The sequence below is a fragment of the Poecilia formosa genome, unplaced genomic scaffold (genome assembly GCF_000485575.1).
Source record: "Poecilia formosa unplaced genomic scaffold, Poecilia_formosa-5.1.2 Scaffold2214, whole genome shotgun sequence".
In the NCBI taxonomy this organism is placed as follows: domain Eukaryota; kingdom Metazoa; phylum Chordata; class Actinopteri; order Cyprinodontiformes; family Poeciliidae; genus Poecilia; species Poecilia formosa.
In genome coordinates, this window is record NW_006802153.1 from 107,562 (window position 1) to 128,403 (window position 20,842).

General features: G+C 39.4%; 1 protein-coding gene across 5 annotated transcripts in view; it reads right to left on the reverse strand.

Moving 5' to 3' along the window:
• pak5 (p21 protein (Cdc42/Rac)-activated kinase 5) overlaps nucleotides 1-20,842 on the reverse strand; it is a 69,928-nt gene that overhangs the window by 20,276 nt on the left and 28,810 nt on the right. For 2 of the 5 annotated variants that reach the window (XM_007544772.2, XM_016667696.1), the window contains exons 2-3: nucleotides 17,569-17,792; nucleotides 15,707-15,751 (exon numbers count right to left, since the gene is read on the reverse strand). In XM_007544772.2, the coding sequence (XP_007544834.1) occupies nucleotides 15,707-15,751; nucleotides 17,569-17,772 (249 nt within the window). In that variant the 5' untranslated portion in view covers nucleotides 17,773-17,792. Of the gene's footprint in view, nucleotides 1-7,228; nucleotides 7,361-15,706; nucleotides 15,752-17,568; nucleotides 17,793-18,030; nucleotides 18,307-20,842 lie in introns of those variants that run through there. The other 3 variants (XM_016667698.1, XM_016667697.1, XM_007544775.2) reach the window with 3 other exon arrangements.

Genomic DNA, 20,842 nt, shown 5'->3' on the forward strand with positions numbered 1-20,842 from the left:
GTGATTGACTATTAAAAATTGTCACAATGTACGAACCAAACAGCACTTCGCAAATTACTTTTTCCAAAACAAGGAACTTTGTTTAAAAATCCTTAAGTTGCTGTCATTTTATTACATAATATTATTGTATCATAAACCTTTTTTGTGGGTTTAAAGATTAAAAAAGCAATATATTTTATGAAATCAACATCCAGCTGACCATACTCGGGACATAAAAAGAAAGTTAATTGTAATATAATTTGATGACCTGGTTCTTACTGCATTGAGTCATTAGGGCTGCAGTTTTCAACACAGTGAATCTAAAGTACTAGCTTCCAAAGCTAAATACATTTATAAGCACCACAAATCTGTGTAATATTGCGCCTCTAAAATGGATTACAACAATGCCTGTGCTTCGCTTTAATCAGATTCAGTGGCTAGATATTTTTTAGCGTGTGATCATGCTCTTAAAGCTCATCACCTACCCCACCTCAAGCCTTTATCTCTGCTTCACACACACACACACACACACACACACACACATACACCGCAGGAACATCGCCCACTCAGTACAGCTACTGCTGGAGCAGTAGCTGCACACACCATGTTTTTTTTTTTGTTTTTTTTACATTATCTGATGCACTTAAGCGGAACAAGTGAACGTTGGTGCAACAAAAATATTCATCCACCACCAGCTGCATCTCAACTCACTGCCTCTCTCTCCCAGTCTTTGTGTATTAAACCCAGCGCAGGCACAAGTCTGTGGCTCTCTGTCACGACTCAGGCTGCAGAGGAAAAAAAAAAAAAAAAAGAAAGAAAGGAAAGGCACGCATGGGGTTTTACTCGCACACAAACAACACTAGTGTGCTACTATGCTGTGCTCTTCCTGCAGTGTACGATCCTACTGCACCAGTGACCGTTTTATGAAGCTCATTGACTGCTTCATGACTAAGACGATATCAGAGAGAAAATGTACGGGAGCAGACATATTACACTGCTGATTAAGAAGGAATTATACAAGATCAAACTGTGATTATACACAAACAGAAGAAAAATCATGTCAGAAGCAAATGTGTATTAGACTTTAAGTAGTTTTAGATAGTAAAATGACTCTTATGCATGACTTGACAAAAAACACGAGATTAAGATGAAAACTTGACTCATTTCAAAAGATTTAAGATGTACTCTAGCTCCCTCTGCCGAACACAAATTGTACTGCAACGTGCTGCAAAAACCCACATTTCCATACTTTATACTTTCTTTTCTTAGAAGCTCATATATTAAAATATAATACAGAAGTTACTCTTGTACTACTAAAAAAAGTTTATTTTTTATGTATATATAAAGCTTATTCTTAACCTAAAATCAAGGGAAAGTAACATGTTTTCTGTTGTTTAACTTTTTTGAAGGTAAAATAAGATATAAACGCGGAGCAATTTTTCATATTTCTGATCATCAGCAAACAAACCAGAGAAATTTGCCAAATATAAATCAAAAGTCTTCTTAAAATTTTAAAAGGCAAAATTACAGAGGTTAGACCATTGACTTGTTACCCGATGTTTTGTGTTTTGCTGCCCTCTGCTGGTCAAGCGCAGTATTTCCTTAATTGTTTGCCCGGATTGAAGTTACGACGCCTCGTTAAAATCTCAGGTTTTTGTAATGTAACACAATAGCTTGAATCACTTCCAGTCTTTTTCCACAAACACATATATTCTGTCGAATTCAAATAAAAACATAATCTACTACAGTAAAATATATATAAAAGTTAAAAGCTGAAAATAAAATAAAAAATAGGGTGAAATAACTACTGACAAAGGAATACAGGACAGCCAGATTTCTGGAGCTCATGCCTTACATAAAAATTATTAATAAAAGTCCTAGTCCAGACCCAGTAAAATAGAGACTTTGGATCACAATACTGCCTGATAACGATGCTCGCCTGTAATATTTTGAAAGAGACTTACAAAGTCAGATTTCTTTAAATGTTATTACCCAACACACAGAAGAGGCTTTAGCTACATGTTCATGATTAACAGGCTTCGAGCTGCTGACCCGTTTCCTCAGGCTGTCCTGCTAACAGTTGTTAGCTACAATACTAAACAACGGCATCCTGCTGTAAACCAAACACTACTAATTCTAACAGATAGGTTTAACTATAGAGAAGTCTGCAAAGCTTAATAAGAATATATGTTTGAAAAATAATCATAAACATAAGAAATAAAGTGATTAAGAGGGGTTGTTAAAAGATAAATCAGCATCTTGCAGTCTTGTAGCTAAGACAACAGCAACCTCTTGTGTCTAAAGAAAGGGTTACAACTTTATTTGCTCTCTTAGGGTGTCGTGTTTTCATGTTAATTTTGGCTAATCTTTTGTTGGGTCACATCATGAACAAAGCAGAAACAGAAAAAGAGCTAACTAGCTCGTGGCACACCAGCATTGCAGGAACTTGTACAGGCTGCTTAGACTTGAAAAGGTCAATGTTCTGAGAATTTAACTAAAAGCAATATGTGACATTACAGGTAACATTTATTTATTAATTCACTAAAGTATGATTCAGAGGTTCAAGGTTACTATTTATGCCTCTTTCATCATCTTTGTCTCAACACATTTATCGTGCTTTACATCTTTTACATCCATATTTGGTTGCAGGATGTGGCATTTGCTCACACTTAATCAGAAAGTAGATAGATTTCATGCAGTAATCCTCTTAGATATTATAGTTTGGATAGAGAATGCTATATGTATCATGCTGCTGGAAGCTGAGCAAGTTTCCTCCAGCTATATGATTCATGCTATGCCCAGATCTCCACTGCTGGCCGTTTAGAGGAGCGTGACCCAGTCCCCTTTGACCTCAGTCAGGCAGTGGCTCAGCTACAAGGCTACGGTGAACGAGTCGCACGGAGGGCAGCGGCTGGAATCACCAGCGATTTCCAGCAAAAAGGATTAGCGGAAAAAGCAAAATAAAACACAAACACAGAGTCTAACCAAATCCTGCTTTAGTTCATCACTGCACCAAATCTCGGACTACAAGTCGTTTGATCTTTTCGTCTGAGCACAAGCAGACTCACACTGCGCAGCCTTCAGAAATTACTAGAAATAATAGCCAAGAAGTTCATCTGCTGTGACAGTATGAGCATGTGTATGATCCCAATGAGTCAGAGAGATTATCCTTCTCTGAGGAGGCTCTAAGTGTGTTACTGTCAGAGAAAGTTTTAGATCTAAAAGTGGGAGAGGAAGAAGAAAGCTGGAAGGGATAGGTGGAGATCAAACTGTCTGTCCTGCACTTATCTTCTTGTCAACTTAGAGACAGATAAACAGACAGCTGCCCAAAGATTAATTACACAGCAGAGCTCATTAATCTGAGTCCTGTCAGCCCCTACAGAAAACCGTCACCCGCTTCTCAGCTTCGACTCCGTTTCCCGACTATCGCATAACAGTTTTACACACATGTACGTAGAGTCGTATTTTACTCTCATGGTCAGAAATCTAAAAAAAATAAATGAATCCACTCCAACACAAAATAACCTGTACTTGTTACTGTTTTTTGCTCATCTGAACCAACAAATTTCCACTCAGAGACATGCAATTACCACTAATCTCATAGGGTCAATAAAGCACTGATTTTGACTCTACTCACAACAAAAGAAGAAAATAATCAAAAAGAAAGAATAAAGTTATTTTTGCCTGAAGCCAACAAGGGCAGTTTTTGTATGACGGTGTACTAGGGTCATTATAGATAGAAAAAAAAAGGAGGAGAAAATTTCCAGCAAAAAACTCAGACATTTTGAGATTAATCTCAGAGATTTTATAGAAATGACTTGGAAATTTCTGAGTTTGAAAAGTTTAAAAATTTTGTAGAAAATAAAATATTTAGATTAATCTCAGAAATGTCATTAATACTCTGAAATATTGGGTAATAGAATGAGCTGGGCACAAATTAAATGTAATAATATAACATGTATTAATATAATTCTTAATTTTAAATAAATAAAACGCATGACTGTTTTACTTTTTTCTTCCAACAGATAAACTTGGAATATGTACCTGGGAATAGGCAATTCATAGATTCTTCTCTTACTATGATTTTTTTTTATTAATGTTTTTAATATTTTGCCCACCTGCAGTGCTGCTTTTGTAATTTTATTTTATGATTCAATGCTGCAACCAAAAAATACTTTGTAGCTATACACCATGACAATCACCTGTTGTTTATTCATAACTAGAATATTGCCTGTTTCCTGCGAGACAGAAAACATGTTTCATTAAATAGAGAGGAAGCTGTTTTTTTTTTCAAATCTAGAAAATACCACACTTCTTAAGTTGCTTCTCTTCAAATCAAACATTTCAACGCAAGTTCATTCCTGCTTTACACATCCTGAATACGTTATATCATGACCCAACAACCTGCTGCAGTCATGCTGTCAAAGCTGCACTAATCTAACGTGAAAGAGAGAGCAGATAAATTGTAGGTTTTTGCAAGAAGAAGTACATTTATGCAACAGCCGTTAGTCAACTGGTCACGTTCAAGTCTTCTACTTTTCAAGAGCTGCACTTTGCAGTGTGGCCACATGAGGATACCACAGGTTCGGCCATTAAAAGCTTCCTTCCTCCGAACTGTCTGAGCAGCTGCCGTCACGCGTTCAAGAGGATTAGCAGTTACTTTGCAGTTTCTCATCAAAAAAGAAATTTGGGCTGCGCCGTAAAGCCGCTACCAAATTGCAGCGCTTAAACTCTTGACACATCATCTTAAGCAACACTTTTGCTTGTTTAAAATTCACCGCCTAAATGCCCTTCCAAAAAGTCTGCACAGAGACACTGAGGGATGGCATTAGTGCCAGGACAGTTTGAGCTCCCCTGGCAAAGTGCAGCGCACGTCGCTGCAAGCCAAAAGCCTCACTGCCAACTTTGGCTCTGAAGCCTCTGTGAAGGCATTTTAATTTTTATTTTTTTTTATTTTTTTTGGGTACAATGTGACCATGAGTGGCAGACGCGCGTCAACACTGAGAGACGGAGCAGAAGAGGAGGAGGAGGAGGAAGAGGAAGAGACGAGTGGAGAGAAGCGGAGAAAGGAACAAGCGAGGTCTAAATCAACGCCATCCACTGCGGCTCAGTGCCAAGCGAGACAGATGCTCTGTCTGTGTGAGGGGACATCACACACACACGCACACACATACACACATACACACACACACACACACACACACACACACACACACATCACTCAGGAGTTATTTTCCTTCTTCTAGTCTATTTCTGCTACGACCAATTTAATCCCGGATCAATGCGAGCAGGGAAAGCGAAACATAGGGAGACCAAATCGAATTAAACGTGAAATGAAACGCACATTAATCACAAACCCCACCCACTCCCCCCAAAGTTCGGTCAAATACAAAAGTTCAGTGGCTGAAAAAGTCGGTGTGTTTGACAGATCTGGAGCAAAGAAGTACCAAGAATTACATTCTTATGTAAAGCACTGGTCACATTCCTCAGCTCCTCTGGTAAAGATGTAAAAAATAATTAAATAAATAATAAGCTCATAGTCTAGTGCAGCAGCATAATCCCACACTAAAAATAAACAAAAACCATTGTGCGGCTGAAAGACCCCGAGAGTACCCATTTCCAGTTGTCTGACAGAGACCGGCAGATGTTTTATTTACAACATCTTCGTTTGTTTCAATGACTCTAACAATGTTCCCCAGTAACCTGTTAAAGAATCAGGCCCACAGCATCACACATCCTCCACTATACTCCTTTAGTTCAATGCCAACGCCACTTGGAGTGTTTTGCTGCTCAATCTGGCAAAACTGCATGAGTCCGGTTATAGTCCCAGTAGAGATGGTGTTGGGAACATGCTTGTTTTTGTGTCGGTAGGACAGAAAAAGAAACTCGCAGTTGCCATGCAGATAGCCTGTAATGGTCATCATGGAGACTCGTTGACAACAAGCACTGAGCTTTGACCTACTTCACCATCATGCTCAGTAATCAAGTGGTGGCAAGATAAGTCCAGCCTGGTGGCCTGTGTATAAGAGCAATGGCCTTTATGTCACTTTATTTACTTACCCCAGGGAAACACAAAGTCATGTATGACTAATTAAAAGTTCCTAGAAAGTCTGATTATTCAAGTATGCAATCAGCTTTTCTGAGAATAATTAGGCATCCAGGCAAAAATGCCACTGCTGGTTTTATTGAAAACTATTATTTTTTAACAGATTTGTTTCCCTTCCCACCAAATAAATACAGATAATTTAAGGACTGTGTTTTCCTGTAGAATTTTTGTGTGAGATGAAGGTACAGCAACAAAAGACGCCTTCAGCAAATCTTGATTCGTTTACTGGAGTTAGGTTTTGAAAAAAAAGATTACCTGTCTTCCATGAGTGATTTTACTACATTTTTGTCTACTTGAGTAATATTATTTCTCAAACTGAGTCCAATCTCTGGCTACTCTACCCATTTTTACTTACTTCACTAAAAGTCTTTACACTGTTCTAACTTGCACAGATTGTTGTATCCAAAGGCCTTATGTTGTGAAAAAATATACTTATTATTTTATAATGATGTTAATTAAATGTACTAACTTTTCATGTTATTCTTTAAAATACAATAATTAGCACATACATTATTAAATGTGCCTAATGCTGTGTTCAAGAAAAAAGATGTGTTTTTTTTGTTTTGTTTTTTTTAATCAAACCTTGCATCAAGATAAGGAGATTCTGGACTTCACTCAGCTCAGTCTATTCTCATATTCTCATTCAGGACAGAGTACCATCTTGGAGCTCTCCCAAAGTTTGCAGCACAGACTCCAATAAAATGCTTAGCAGATGTCCACATCAGCGACTTCATTCTTCTTTCCTTATTCTGTAGAGACAAAGGTTTGCATTTTCACTTCTGAAGCAAGGACTGGGTGACCCTCGCAAATCAGGAAGGCTATTTTTAGAAGCTCCCCTTTCTCTAGCCATACGTACATCTGCGCTGCTTTTGCTCTGGGCTCAAGCCTGCACTGCATCGTGAAACATGAGAACAAGAAACCGTAAATCAAAAAATGCCAAGATGAAGAGCAACATTTGTGTTCAACCACAAAAAACAAATAACCTTTCGAAGCAAATGCAAATAAAAACGTTCACTATTGCAGCTACCGTTTGGCTTGAGGTGTGCACATAGCTGCTAGCAGTGAGCACCTGTTGCTATGTATAGCCTCCACGCCTACATGCAGTTTGGAATCAGTGGAAATCTGGCACGTCAAACAGCCCACCTGTAGCTGCCTGTGGACCCGGCGTTTTAACACTGATGCCTCTTCAGTCTTCATCCTTCCTTTAACTTGTCCTCGTCTCGAGCCTTAAAGCTTCACCAGACCTCCACTGCTCCCCTCAACCACTGAGTCCCCCTGCATGCCACAGCCCCAAAAAACTGCCACCCCTGGCCCACCTGCCCTAATAAGTCCCCAAGCCTGTCTGCAGCTGCATGAGCTTACTGTAAACCGGGCCCCAAGCCCACTGAAACTATCTGCTGAGGAACCTAATGATCAAGTTTCCCCTCTCCATAACCTGCCAGTAAACTGGTGGGGGAAGCTGGACGACTGACCCACTGACATTTAGAGCAGCACCAAAGATACCTTCACATGTCGAGTTAACTGACTGTTGTGGAATATTCCAGACATTTGTGATCAGTCATAACAGTCACAATTATTTTCACATATTGCATTTTTCTTTTTTCTAATTTGGTGCAGCCGTGCACCAAATAGGATGTAGTTTTGAAAACGGTTGTGCAATAAGCAGAAAGACATTTGACAAAATTGGCAAACAGTAGACCTAACAGGTAAGAAGAACTCACTCAGGCACGGACTCGGCCACAAATCATTTTTAAAAGCCTTGGTTGTGAGATCATCAACAAGGAAATGACTTGTTCCTTTCATACTTTTACATTGTTAAAATAAAACAGACAGCAATATGTCACCTAAACAAGACCTTCTGCACATTTGCCTCAAAATTCTGCATTCGAGTGCATATTTCTGACGTGATGCAAGTCAAGATATTTTCAGTGGAGCTATAATGGGTCTTACTGCAGCAAGCTGTTCAGCTCCCTAAAATATCCCCACCATCTCCACCTACACTCTACCTGCACTACATGTAAACCTACAGCTCAGATATCTGGGGAGCAGCAGCAGACTGTTTAAAAAATATTAAAAGATTGCACATAGAGTAGGGAATATAAGGAAAGAGCAGGCGTCCGTAAGGAAATCAAGTAAGCACTTCCAGGAGACGGTCTCTGTCTTGATGTGTCAAATTAAGAATAACTTTTTATTTTCTACTACAAGAAAAAAATCCACGTGAATCGCCGACAATCGGTCTCATTCCTTTACTGTCATAAGCGCTACGCAGCACCAGCTGAGAATACCACCTCATTCAAGCTGTGCCAACATGACCTTCAAAGAAAATTACCTGTTATGATCTCGCTCTAAGTCTGAAAGCGCAGCTTTCACATACTCACAATGACATTACTGCAAATCAAAAAAATGCTAGGTAATATACTGTACACACTGCATTTCTCTACAGGTCTACATCTACAGTTAATTACAGACTGGACGCTACACTATAAGGACTATTTAAAATGCTGTTTTTATAATTTTATACTACGGTTCTTAACGACCAGCTGAACTGATCAGCTCACAGTGGCATCAGCAGGTTGAAACTTCAAACAGAATAAGTTAAAAAGTAAGTAAGAGAATGCTGATTGGTGCATCTTGAGGTCTGAGAGGATTTTAACCAAACGATTTATTCAAACGTGACTAGTCAGTTGTACTAAAGTGATTACCCATCTTTCAGTCTCTTAAGTCACTGTATATTTTTGACGTTTGCCTGCTTTAACACACCTGATTCAGATGAATGCAATTCCACAAAAGCCTGTTAATCAGCCATCAATTCAAATCAAGTGCGCAGAAGCAGAAAAACACACACACACACACAGATATATATATATATAAATAAAACAAGCAGGGCAGTGTGTCTTGAGGGCTAGGGTTGGGGAAACACTGGCCTAAACGAACCAAGAAATGTAATACAGGCTTAGTGTTGAGGAAACACGAGATACCAGGGTCCAGCAGACGGCATTAACAAGCCAATAGCCCTAAATGTCCATGCAGACATGAACAAACACATCAATCTACCAGCACAGACAAACACTAACACAGATGTCAATGTGGTAAATGCCTCATCAGCTCCAAAGGACCCTGCGAGTTACAGGTGCCAAAGCCAAAGCGTAACACAAACCTGATATTGATATAAGACACTGCTCTTCACTTGCAGTGCTAATGAATGCAATGAATTAACGCAGCTACCTACGCACACACCTACAGGCCCGCTACGGTGCTGTTCCTTTAAAGTGTTAATATCAGGCAAAGATCATACTGAGGTCTTTAATTAATTATTTTTTATTACCAAGAAGAAAAAAACCTGACCGGCTTGACCTTATGTGGAAAAAGCAATCCCCTCTGCTGTTATTATTTCAGAAATTAAATGTTTTTGACCGCATTTATTTGTTCAGTTTCACTAGCCATAACTAGGCATAATTTTTCTGCCAGGCTGAAGAATCAAGCAGCACAATTATTGACATTTATAACAATGGAATGGACTACCAAGCAATTTCTAAGGCATTAGGATGCATTTGTGCCAAATTGAGAGCTGTAATGCACATTGGCACACTTGTGAGCTCTCCCAGGAGTAGACAGCTAACCAAAACTATTTTTAGTGCCCATCAACGACTTATAGGTGGTCAGAAAACACTGAATTCACTGAAGTTCTCCCTTGCTAGTGAGATCAGTGTTTATGGTTTAACAAACAAACTTTAAAATTGACATAGCCAAACATTTTGCTTTTCACCAGAAAGTCCTGATGAAAAAGTGTGTGGACATCTGCTTCAGACCTTTAGCTCAAGTACATTTAAGTTGTAACACTTCGCGTTGAACACAAACAATTTAGTGATTGTGATTTGGTGTTTGTGTTCAACACCAAATCACACTATGCAGTAAAGTGTTTTTGTTTTTGTGTTTTTTTTGTTTGTTTTTTGCACTAACTAAACATTTGCTGACACTTTTAGAGACACACTGAGACGTTGCTAAGGCATTGTTTCCAGGGCTGGCCCAAGCCTCCATGAGGCCCTAAGTGAAATTTGGTTTTGGGGCCCTCTAGTTCTGCTAACAATGTGGACTGGCTGCAATCTGCAGTCCGATCATTAGATCATTCACACACCTGCTATAAACTTATTGCATTTCTGCCATTGCTGTTTACATTATATCCTATGCATGTATAATATAGGTTACATTTATCGGCCAGTTGATTTTTGGCCACTGATTTCCTTCATTTTGGGGAATCGTGATTGGCCGATACTTACACCCATCTTATCCCCTGATCTAATTTTTTTTGTTAGCAAAGGTTTAAAAGTCAGCCTCTATCCTCTTCTGCTCTACAGTGAGAGGTTTGACTGACAGACCGGCCCACTAGGTCAGGTCTGCATGTTTGCATGTAACAATATTCACCCCTCTGTTGCCAACTCAGTGACTTTCTTACTACATTTAGCAACATTTCAGACAAAAAAAATTGGTATTGGCCAAAATCAAAATCGGCAGGTCAGGCTTTTTAAAGATTGGTAATTGGCCAGAGAACTGCAATCAGTCCAGCCCAACTTAAGATGGAATACACACACATATATTCATGACATTCTATGATTAAATAAATTTCTCTTAAGAGTAACTCCAATAGTTAAAAAAATAAATTTACACCGGGGGAGTTTTTCTCCCCTGAGGATGTGGACTGGTACTGGGTTGATTCTGAGTCTTGAAAATATTTTAACAGAACTTTCACATAACTTAGAAGTTAATGTGAAAATATTGTTTGTTTTAGCCACAAAATTATCAGTAGCAAACAACCTATCTCCAACTACAGCATAGAATAGCTGATTCATATATTAATGCAGCAATCATGTAGCCTGATGGAAAACATTTTGCTAGACAAAGTCAAACATTGAGAAGTTTTAATTGTTCTTATCAAACGTTATCTTTTGAAGCAAAAGAAAAAAAGAAAAAAAAAGCTGAACCAACCATGAGAATCAACTCATTTCAAGTTAAAACTCAGCTTCACACAAAGACGCTGACTTAAATGTTTGGCTGTTGAATTGAACCGTTCAAGGTAGTTATAAAGCTAATTTTCTATTAGCAGCTACACAAATTTCTTTATAAACATTACGAAGACATATTAAAACAAACCTTTATCTTGGCTTTTTTCTATTCTTCCTCTTTTCTCCCTCCCTGAAGGATAAATCCTTTTTTGAAGCACTGTTTTGCTAACTGAACTTCTGACCGGAGCTTTGGACGTTTGGATGCTCTGCACATAGCACGAAAGCTCATGTTACAGGCGAAGCGTGCGGTACCTACCGCGGCCACCAGATGGCCCCCAAGAGCAATTTATTTGTTTTCCATTTGTCCATAAAATAAGGATTACTGCATACATTATCAAACATATGTTATTGTAAAACAAATCACTTCATGGTGAAATTGTGTGTTTTTGTTATTATAATGACAGAAATCGTTACTAAATAAAAAATCAGCTCCACTGAGGGGGCCCCTTGGTGGTTAGTTTGCCGAGTTCTGGATTAGCATGTGTGCTAACGGCTTGCGGAGACTGGGTGAAACAGAGTAGATGCGAGAGAGTGAAGCCTTTAAGCGATACAAATTATCGGCTGAGGTGAGCAGTCCGGCGACAAAAACTACAAACCTGCGAATAAACAACGAGCGACAGAACCTGAGGCCACACTGACCGTGTTTACATGCTCATTAGGTATCGTCTAACAGTAGCATCTACACGCCGACAGGTTAACACGCGTATTCAATATGCCAGCCTTTTACGGCACCTTGTCTGAATTAAGACATTTCCGGAGGTGTGCCAGACTTGAGGCGGCGTTATTCACGCCCTCCTGGGGTGAGCATAAACACTTTCACACACAGCCGTCGTAGAAAGAGCTGGAGGCAGTGGGGGGAGAGAGTCTGCCACGAAGAACAAGCTAGCATTAAGTGTCACAGCATCCAGGAGAGGAAGATATGGAGACATGGGTGGGACACTATAAATAACAGAGCCCACCTTGGAAGCCATGGTCACACACACACACACACACACACACGTTTGTGTTGCTAACTTTGTGGGGACTTTCCATTGACTTCCATTCATTCTACAGCCTAAACCTTACCTTTACCCTTTTCCTAACCCTAACCATCACATACCTAACCCTAACCAAAACTCAATTCATACCTTAGCCCTAACTCTGACCCCTGACCCAAAAACAGAGCAATTGGTCCCCACAACGTAGTATATGTCAGGAAAATCGTCCCCACAAGGTATTACAAACAAACGCACACAAACACACACACACACACACACACACACCCACACACACACACACACACACCAGTACTGATTTCCTGAAAACTGTCCGTACATCTAATAATACAAATCTCGAAAATATAGATCAAGAATTAATCTTCCAAATGGATGAAGCTTGTACACTGACCCACGAATCTGTTAGTTTCCATATGTGTGAGGAAGAGCAGGTGGTTATAGACGCGAGTGACCCAGGTTTAATATTTTAAGGGTTAAAACCTGTCAAACCAGGAGAACAAAATCCAACCATGACAACATTAAACTGAAGAGTATGTATTTCTGATGCTTCCTGAGAGATTGCATTTATGTTCCCCTTGTTTACAATTCTGAAATGAAAAAATGTAAAAATGAAAAGTTGGGAAAGGGAAAGTCAATAATTAGTACTTATAAAAGGAATAACCTTGGCAAATCTCACAGCTTGTAAGTTATTTTGTTATTTCCCTCTGACCATTTTCCCCACCCAACAAATGCATCTTTTCACATTTACTGTTCCTTGTTTCTTCAAGATTTTTGGGAGGATCAGAATATTTCTCCAGATTTTTTTTAATCGTCAGGGCGCAATGTGAGCATACATTTCGCCATTTTTAGAGTAAGTCCACTAAGGGTTTTCCGTTGAGAGTTTTGTTGATCCCCATTGTCATTTTGGTTGGCACTTCTTTAATGATGACATGATATAGTATTTTGTTTCTAGCATATAGTATTTTGTTTCTAGCATTTGCTGGTTTCTTTTTTCAGCTGTTAGCAAGTTAAGTGAAATTGAATCGTGTAGCCATCAGGCTGTAACAGCCATCAACTCATTTGAGTTTCAAAGTATGAAACTCAAACATGACATGATAGTTTTTATTTAAAACAAAAAAATCTAATGTATTTCCAACTGTTGTTAATTTGTGACATATTGATTACAACTGCTCTAATAATATTGACCTTATTTTGTGGTATGAGAGCAAAAATATAAAATAACTCATTGCTGAATTTAGTTTTTTTTAGTAGTTTTTATAATTGCATTTCACACCTGTTTGTTTTTCTAACTTTAACAGAGCAACAAGTATAAAAAGCTGATAGCAAACCTGCTGTCTGCTGCTTAAGAGATAAGTCGCTCCTGGCTTGATAACAGTTTTTAAGCAACTGTTATCAAGCCAGGAGTTTAACCATCCAACCAACGGACTAAAGATGACGATGAACACATTAAACGATAGATATTAATCACATAGATTTTACAGGATTACACATAATTACTTCCTGAAAACCAACATGATGCAATAATGACTAAATGTAAAAAAAATGAAGCATAAATCGCCCTGAAGAACAAAAGCATGAATGAAATATCTTTTTTGGGACGACTTCATATAATAAGATCGTTGTACCTGGAAGAGAAAAACAAAGTAAGGTAAGTGATAACCTTGAAAACACTGAGCACCCCCCTCCCCCCCAAAAAAAACTAACAAAAAACAGTAAAATAAAAAAAAAAACACTAATGAAATTCAAGAGGCAAGACTGGGAAATAAATGGCAAGTGCAAGGAATAAAAAACCACAAATACAGGGCAAGGACAGCTGTTTGCTATCTTTTTTTGTGGTTTGGAAAGAGAAAGTTCTGAATGCTAGCTTTCCAAGTCGCAAGTCTTTATCTTTAGTCTAAGCTAAATCAATTGAGATATGGTTTGACATCATCACTTGATGTTTTACTTTAAACATCCTAATAAGTTATTTTAATGAAGAAATTTTATTTTGCCTCACTTGAGGCAAAAAAATAAGTAATTTTTTTGAGAATTTTGGAAATTTCCGATGAGCATTTTTGAATCCAATTCAAAAGCAACTATTTTACAGTGAAAACTGTCGGTCCAGTGTAATTTTACTCCAAATTTTAGAACTGTTTAAAAAATAAGCTTTTCACATTTGTCACTATTGAAGCACTGAGGTTTCCACACCAAGACCTTTCCATATTTTTCGCAACTAGACATATTTCCTAACCACCCAAACAGACTTAAGGCAGGGAATATTGTGGTAGCCTTATTTCAGCCAGCTGACCAGTAGTGCACAGCGACAGGTGAGAAGTAAGGCAGTTATTCATTACCGTGTGGTCCATCAAGCTGGTTAGAACTTCCAGCACTTTCTCTGGAATCTGATTAAAATGAGTTTACGTCACAGGAATGATGTTACTTTATCTCGATTTGCTTTACAACTGCAAACGTCCAACTCCCAAATTTACAGTGAAGGTGCAAAAAATAAATAAATAAATAAATAAAACATTAATTTTTTACTGGAGAAAAGAAAAGACAAGTAAGCTCATCTCGGGGCACATTTGAAGTTTAGTAGCTCCAAAGACTTGCAAGATTTTGGAGAATATTTTGGACTAAAACTAATTCCTTCAACAGCTTGGACAACAATTAATGTCTCAGCAAACCATCTGCTTGGAGTAAGCAATGCTTTGCTCTGATTTCATCCTAACCTGTTCATTTGGTTTTAGGAGTTAGGGTCAGTGTGATCGTCACCTGAAGATGCCGAAAAGAAAGTGGAGCCTGACAAAAAAAGAAAAAAAATATTTCTATCTCTGATTTTTTTTTTCTTTTTTTTTTCCCCCTTTTACAAATTTGCCGATGGTTCCCTCAACTTGCACACAGTCGTGTGCCGTCATGATCCGGCATGCTAACTGTGTTTTAATGTGTTGGAAACAGCAGAGAAGCAGCGCTAAAGAGGGAAAGAAGAGGACAGGAAATGTCCCTACGCCCGCCCCAAGCTTGAGCAGCTCGAGTTCAAAGACGACATGAAACGAAGGGTTCCTCTAACACATGCAAACCCTCCGTGACCCATTTTCTACAGAGCGCTGGCCTCCGTCAGAGCAGAATCAGCTGCCATGACAACATGCACTTCACATCACAGCAACCATCATTATCATCATCATCATCATGATTATCTTTATCATCATTTTCAATGGTGCTCTGCAGCAATTGGGAAAACAAAAGGGAAGCATGCCGCCGGAGTTTAAGTCTTATCTTTCCTACGGAGGTTTTCATGCGCAAGACAACACAGGAGGAGTGGGGATGGAGTTCTAAGAAAAGACTTTCGGCACAGCGATGTGGTTATGTCATGTGTGGAGTCGTTCTCCGTTTCTTCCCTGTCCCTGCTGACATTCCACCTCCACCTGAAAATGCATGGCAGCAGGGGAAGACATGTGGGAACAAAACGGCTGAGTTTGGACTGTGTGAAGGTGGCCGTTAGGAAAAGAAAAAAAGAAAAGAAAAGAAAAGGAGGGGAGGGGCAGGAGGGAAGTAGGGGTTGAAAACAGAAAGGAAAGAGGAGGTCATACTTTGGGCAACGGCGTTTCAGACGACCGGACTTTCTGGGGAGATATCTGTGAAGAGAGCAAGAGAATTATTTTTTCTTGTTTCCCCCTCTTCAGAGATATCTCCTGTGGCATATTGCTGTTCTCCGTTACTGAATTTTCACTGAGTTCAGGTGTTCTTGTCAGGAGGACCCGAAAGCGGTTCCTCTAGGACTAACAGACAATGTGGTGGGGGGAAGTGCTTCTAAGCAATACGGGCTCCTGTATGAGTGCTCAGTTACAAACGACACAAGATTTACGTTAGCAGAGAAACTGTGGCTCAATTTGAGCAAACAAAAACCTTGTTCTGGTGCAACCGACTGAAAGTTGAGCACAAGCATCAAGGTGCAATTTGAGAAATCTTCCCATGTGTAAGACGGGAGGGCGGGGGAGGCATAAATAGTCACTGACTGTTTTCAATGGACTGAACGTGTCAAAGTGACGTATTAAACGGAAAACCAATGAACAACAACACATCAGAGGAGACACTCAGAGAGAGGAGAGGAAACACAAGTTCACAGAGGAGTTGCACAGACTGAAGAGGAGCGTCGGCATGCAAGATGATTTCACATGACGGCAGGTTTAAATGTTAGATGGAAAAAAAGAAGTAAATCAGATAAATTCCAGAAAATCTGTTTTTTAGAGAGTGGTTTTATTAAGATGTTTTGGGACAAAAGTCCCACCGGATTTAGCGCTGCGTCGTCTGCCATGTGCAGTGCCTTGCCAACCGCAAACTTCTTTAAAACTGAGATTTGTTTGTAAAAGATCAATAAGGTAACGTATAATTGTGAAGGTTGAAGTAAAACTGCTCAAGAGACAGGACACTGATGTCAACTAGTAACTGGTAGTTTAGAAAATAAGAACAACTAAGCACGTGCTTCTTCCTACTCCCTTTTGGACATGTTACGTTGACTTTACTCTTGTCGTTGTTGGACTATTTTGCTGTTGCTTTCATTTTGGTTTTTTGATTTAATTATGCATGTTTGGTTTTTGTTTTCCCAGTTTTGGGAAACTGGGAAAACAACTGGGAAACTTGGTGGGAAGATGGACAGAGGCAATCCTGAAATGGCCCAGTCAAAGTCCAGCTCAGAGTCAAACTGAGGATCTGTGGCAAGACAAGACTGTTGCTCACCGTCACGCCACACTTAATCTGAATGAGCTTGAGCTGATATAGGAAGAAGAGTCTCCACCACAGCTTTTCTAATTCTACTCTACTTTACGATTAGGCGTTTTGCAAGGCACTGTAATGGCAATATCTCTTTAAAAGACTTTTGAAAACATCAGTAATTTTCTATGAGTAACAGCTCCCTAAATCGAAGAGATAAAAATTGTTTTAGATCAACACTGAGAGGCAGGGAAATTGTTTCCGTCAATATCGAATCAAGAATTAAGTTTTAGCAGGAGTTTTATCACACGTTTTAATAAATATTTGGTTCGTTAGCTTTGTGGATTTGTAAATGTGCACCGTATAATGTCAGAGGAAACTACTTAGTGAAGGTTTAAAGCATTAAAATGGAGACAACGCTGCTACAATTTCAGATATTTGGTTATGGTGGCCAGATTGGAGGAGTATCCATTTTGTTTCTCTAATGGAAGAGGGTAACAGGTGGGAAGACAAGAGGTGAGAAGAGACCGACACCTACACAAAGAGAGAGAGCAAAGATTCAAGACAGGAACAAGAAAACACAGCAAAAAAGAAAAGCGTTATAGAGACAGAAAGAGGAGGGACGTGGGTGAGTGGAGACAGCGATGACGCCGGACAAACGATGACAGCAACAGACGGAGACATTGGTAATGACTTGTCCTCGGCGCCCAGGCCAGATGCCCTCTGCACATTTGTGTTGTACCTTCATTGGCGCCAGCTGGATGGGGGTGATGTAGGAGGGGTCCACCATGGGCTTGGGCCGGTTGGCGGTGTCGGCCAGCAGGCTCTGCCATTGCTGTGGCAACCCGGTGAACTTCTGCTCCCGCGGGTCGAACCCCGTGTGGACCCGGTGCTCAAAGTTAGACGGGGCTGAGATCTCCAGCCGTTTCTTCTTCTTCCCAAACATGCTGGAAAACCCTGGCAAACCTGGCAACCCAGAGGAAACTCACATTAGCACGGCACAGAAATAACAACAGACGGTAAAGGGTAAAACCTGCGTCCTTCATCAACAAATCTGTAAAAGTTTTAAACTCAGTTCTAGTGGCGGGTCATGTGGGCGGTTGCCCAGGGCGGCACTAGGACAGATGGATGCTAGAACCACCACTGCTTGACTCAATGGAAAAACACCTGAAACTAACGAATCCCCAAGTGGAAATAGATTTACCGTCTCTTCACATATGGGCAAATGCAGCCACCAAATGATAACATTTTCCACCATTCACGTTTGCACCCAGCTTGAAGTTGAAAGTACACTGCTCTCAGAGCGTCCTGTCTGTGATTGGGACCTATGTCTGTGCCCTATTGTGATTCTGTTGGTTTGGGTATTTGCGCAGTGCCCGGTCACAAGAACAAAATGTCATGACTCTGTTGTTGCAGCTGTGAAAGAAAACTATTGTGCCAGTCTGGTCAAGGAAGCCCTGTCTTCTGACAACAGTCCTCCACCCCACCTTCTTGTTTTTCCTCTCGCTCTCTGCTACGGCTTTGGCACAGCTCATGTCTGCTGTGCGCAGTTTTTTAAAATATAAATTAAAGCGGTATCGCTTGAATTTAATCCTCATAGAAAACTTCAGCCCCCTCTGTCACTAGCTTACAGTATTTAAATGAAAACAAATAAATCTTTCATAATTTATTTGTTAGATTAGCATCTGACATAAAATATATATACTTATTGAAAATATTCCATTTTTTTCCTGCCTCTCCTCATAACTTTGAGTTATGAAGAGACAGAAAAAATGGCCAGAAACATTTACACTGGCAGGAGAAAAGTGTACTTTTCATATGTCTGTTTTGTTTTAATGGCATTTCAAGGTTACAATACCATTAGGGTCAATTATTTTAATCTTTAATTGTTATAGTTTTGACAGCATCCACTTGTTGCTGTTGCAGGCAGCATTCATTAAAGCTCCAAACAGTCCCAGGAAGTTCTTGGACACCGATAATAACTGCACGACTGTTCAAACAAACATTACAAAAATTAAATTTTTTTAAAACATCTACGCTTTTATAAAAACCTTACTAAAACATATGCAGACCCAGGAAACGATTGAGTGTAAACAGAGTTTAGCAACAAGCTTCTTAGTAACAGAGGGGTCACTCGCTGCAAAGTGTTAATTAAATCTGCTTTGAGAGAATGACTAACTCTTCTGCCTTGGCAGGGACTCTCTTACAGATGCACACACTGCAGAGTCACCCGAGTAAAGTTCTCAGAGCAACTTTAAACAGACGTGGCAAAAATGCAATCATGTAAATCGTTTCCTTTGCTGCCGGGGGAGGAGAGCCAGCCAGGCTAAATTAGTGGTCTCAAACAGGAAAGACGGAGAGATAAATTGATGGGAAAGCACCAGGATGTGGGGGGTTGATGAGGACAGAACATGAGAACCGAGGAGGAACATAAGCAGGAGGTTAAAGAAGAAAAAGAAAATGAGGAGACAAAACTGAGCGGCAACAAATGAATATGCAGAACATTGCTTCAGATTTAAAAAGGTTTTTTAATACGGAGAGACCTTTTATCACACAGGCATGTTTACATATGCTCGGTTTCAATACAGTAAAATCATCATTTTAGCTATTTTAGTTCAAATTTTAAAAAATCCATTAGGGTTCATTTAAACAATGAGCCACTTTTAACCATAAATTTGAGTCATAAGAAAATTACTTATAATTTCAAATCATCCGTGTGAAAAGTGGTCGTTAGCATAAGAGAACTTATATTGGAAGCTGATTTAACTGTAGCTCCAAAAACAGAAAGAAATGTGACACTTTTTTAAATTAATTCAATCCATTTAGCCATGAAAAATGTGATATAGACACATATGCAGGCGTTTCGGCTGTTGGCTGAAATCCACAGAGTTTTTGACCTTCTCATTATTTTCAGAGCCTGTGCTTGAGGTGTACTGTGCTAAATAAAATACAGACATTTAGACACTGCTGTGATTTAAGCTAGGAGGAGTCTTCTGCAAACATCCCTTCAGTAGTCAGTGCATTAAAACAAAGTTGTGGAGTGAATCTCTGCAACTGAATCAGAAGGGAATAAGGCTTGTAATCAAGTCCCTTCACAGTAAAACATGCAGTTAGACCTGCATCTGTTGCTTACATACCAACTTCCTCTTGGTTACACCAGGTAAAGGTTGGACGCAAGGACTTGAATTTGAACAGTCAAGACATGCAAAAGTCTGAGACGCAGCAACTCGTTTTTTGCAACTCAAGTACAACTCGAGTCTAAAGGACAAAATCGAGTCTTGAGTGGGTCACACACACCTGGAATAAATGAAGGGATGGATAGATTTAAGGTTGAGGATCATCCGGTGGCATTTTGGGACGTGTGCATTAAAATAAAAACCAACCATCACAATTTACAATCGCTAAAGATTCAGGAGTGAAAAATGGATTTTAGAAGATTTAAGGCAACTGAGCAGCGAGAACTTGGCTGCTCAGCAGTAAAAGCTGGTGTAGTGTACCTGCTAGAGTTTTGCTTCAATAATTCATGGCTGGCATTTTTTTTTATTTTTTTTTAGCTTCATGGCTGTCTATGTTTCTCACAATCTTTAGTATTTCCAAACAGCTTTATTAGCCTTTCTTTTAACTGAATGAAAAGTACAATGGGCTGCTATTAACCATATGATAGCAACAGACCAGGAAGGGGCAGCACTGAGCTACTCTGAGCTCAATACAGTCACTTCTATAGCATCTCCTTCAAAAGACTTCAGGAAAGCCTATAAAAAAATTCTTATGGTTTTAAAATTTCTAAATGTTTCAAAATGCAACGCTACGTCCGATGAATGTGAGATGATCAGCAAACTGAAGGCTTAATTCCTCATGACACCCGTGGCTTTGGCACAGTGATAAAACACTTACGCTATAAACTTAAAGAATTCTGTGGGGGGGGGAAAAAAAATGTTAATACCACTAGCATTTGTCAAATTCCTGCATCAAATAAGATCTCAAAGACAACCATTTGAGGATGTGAACTCAAGCAA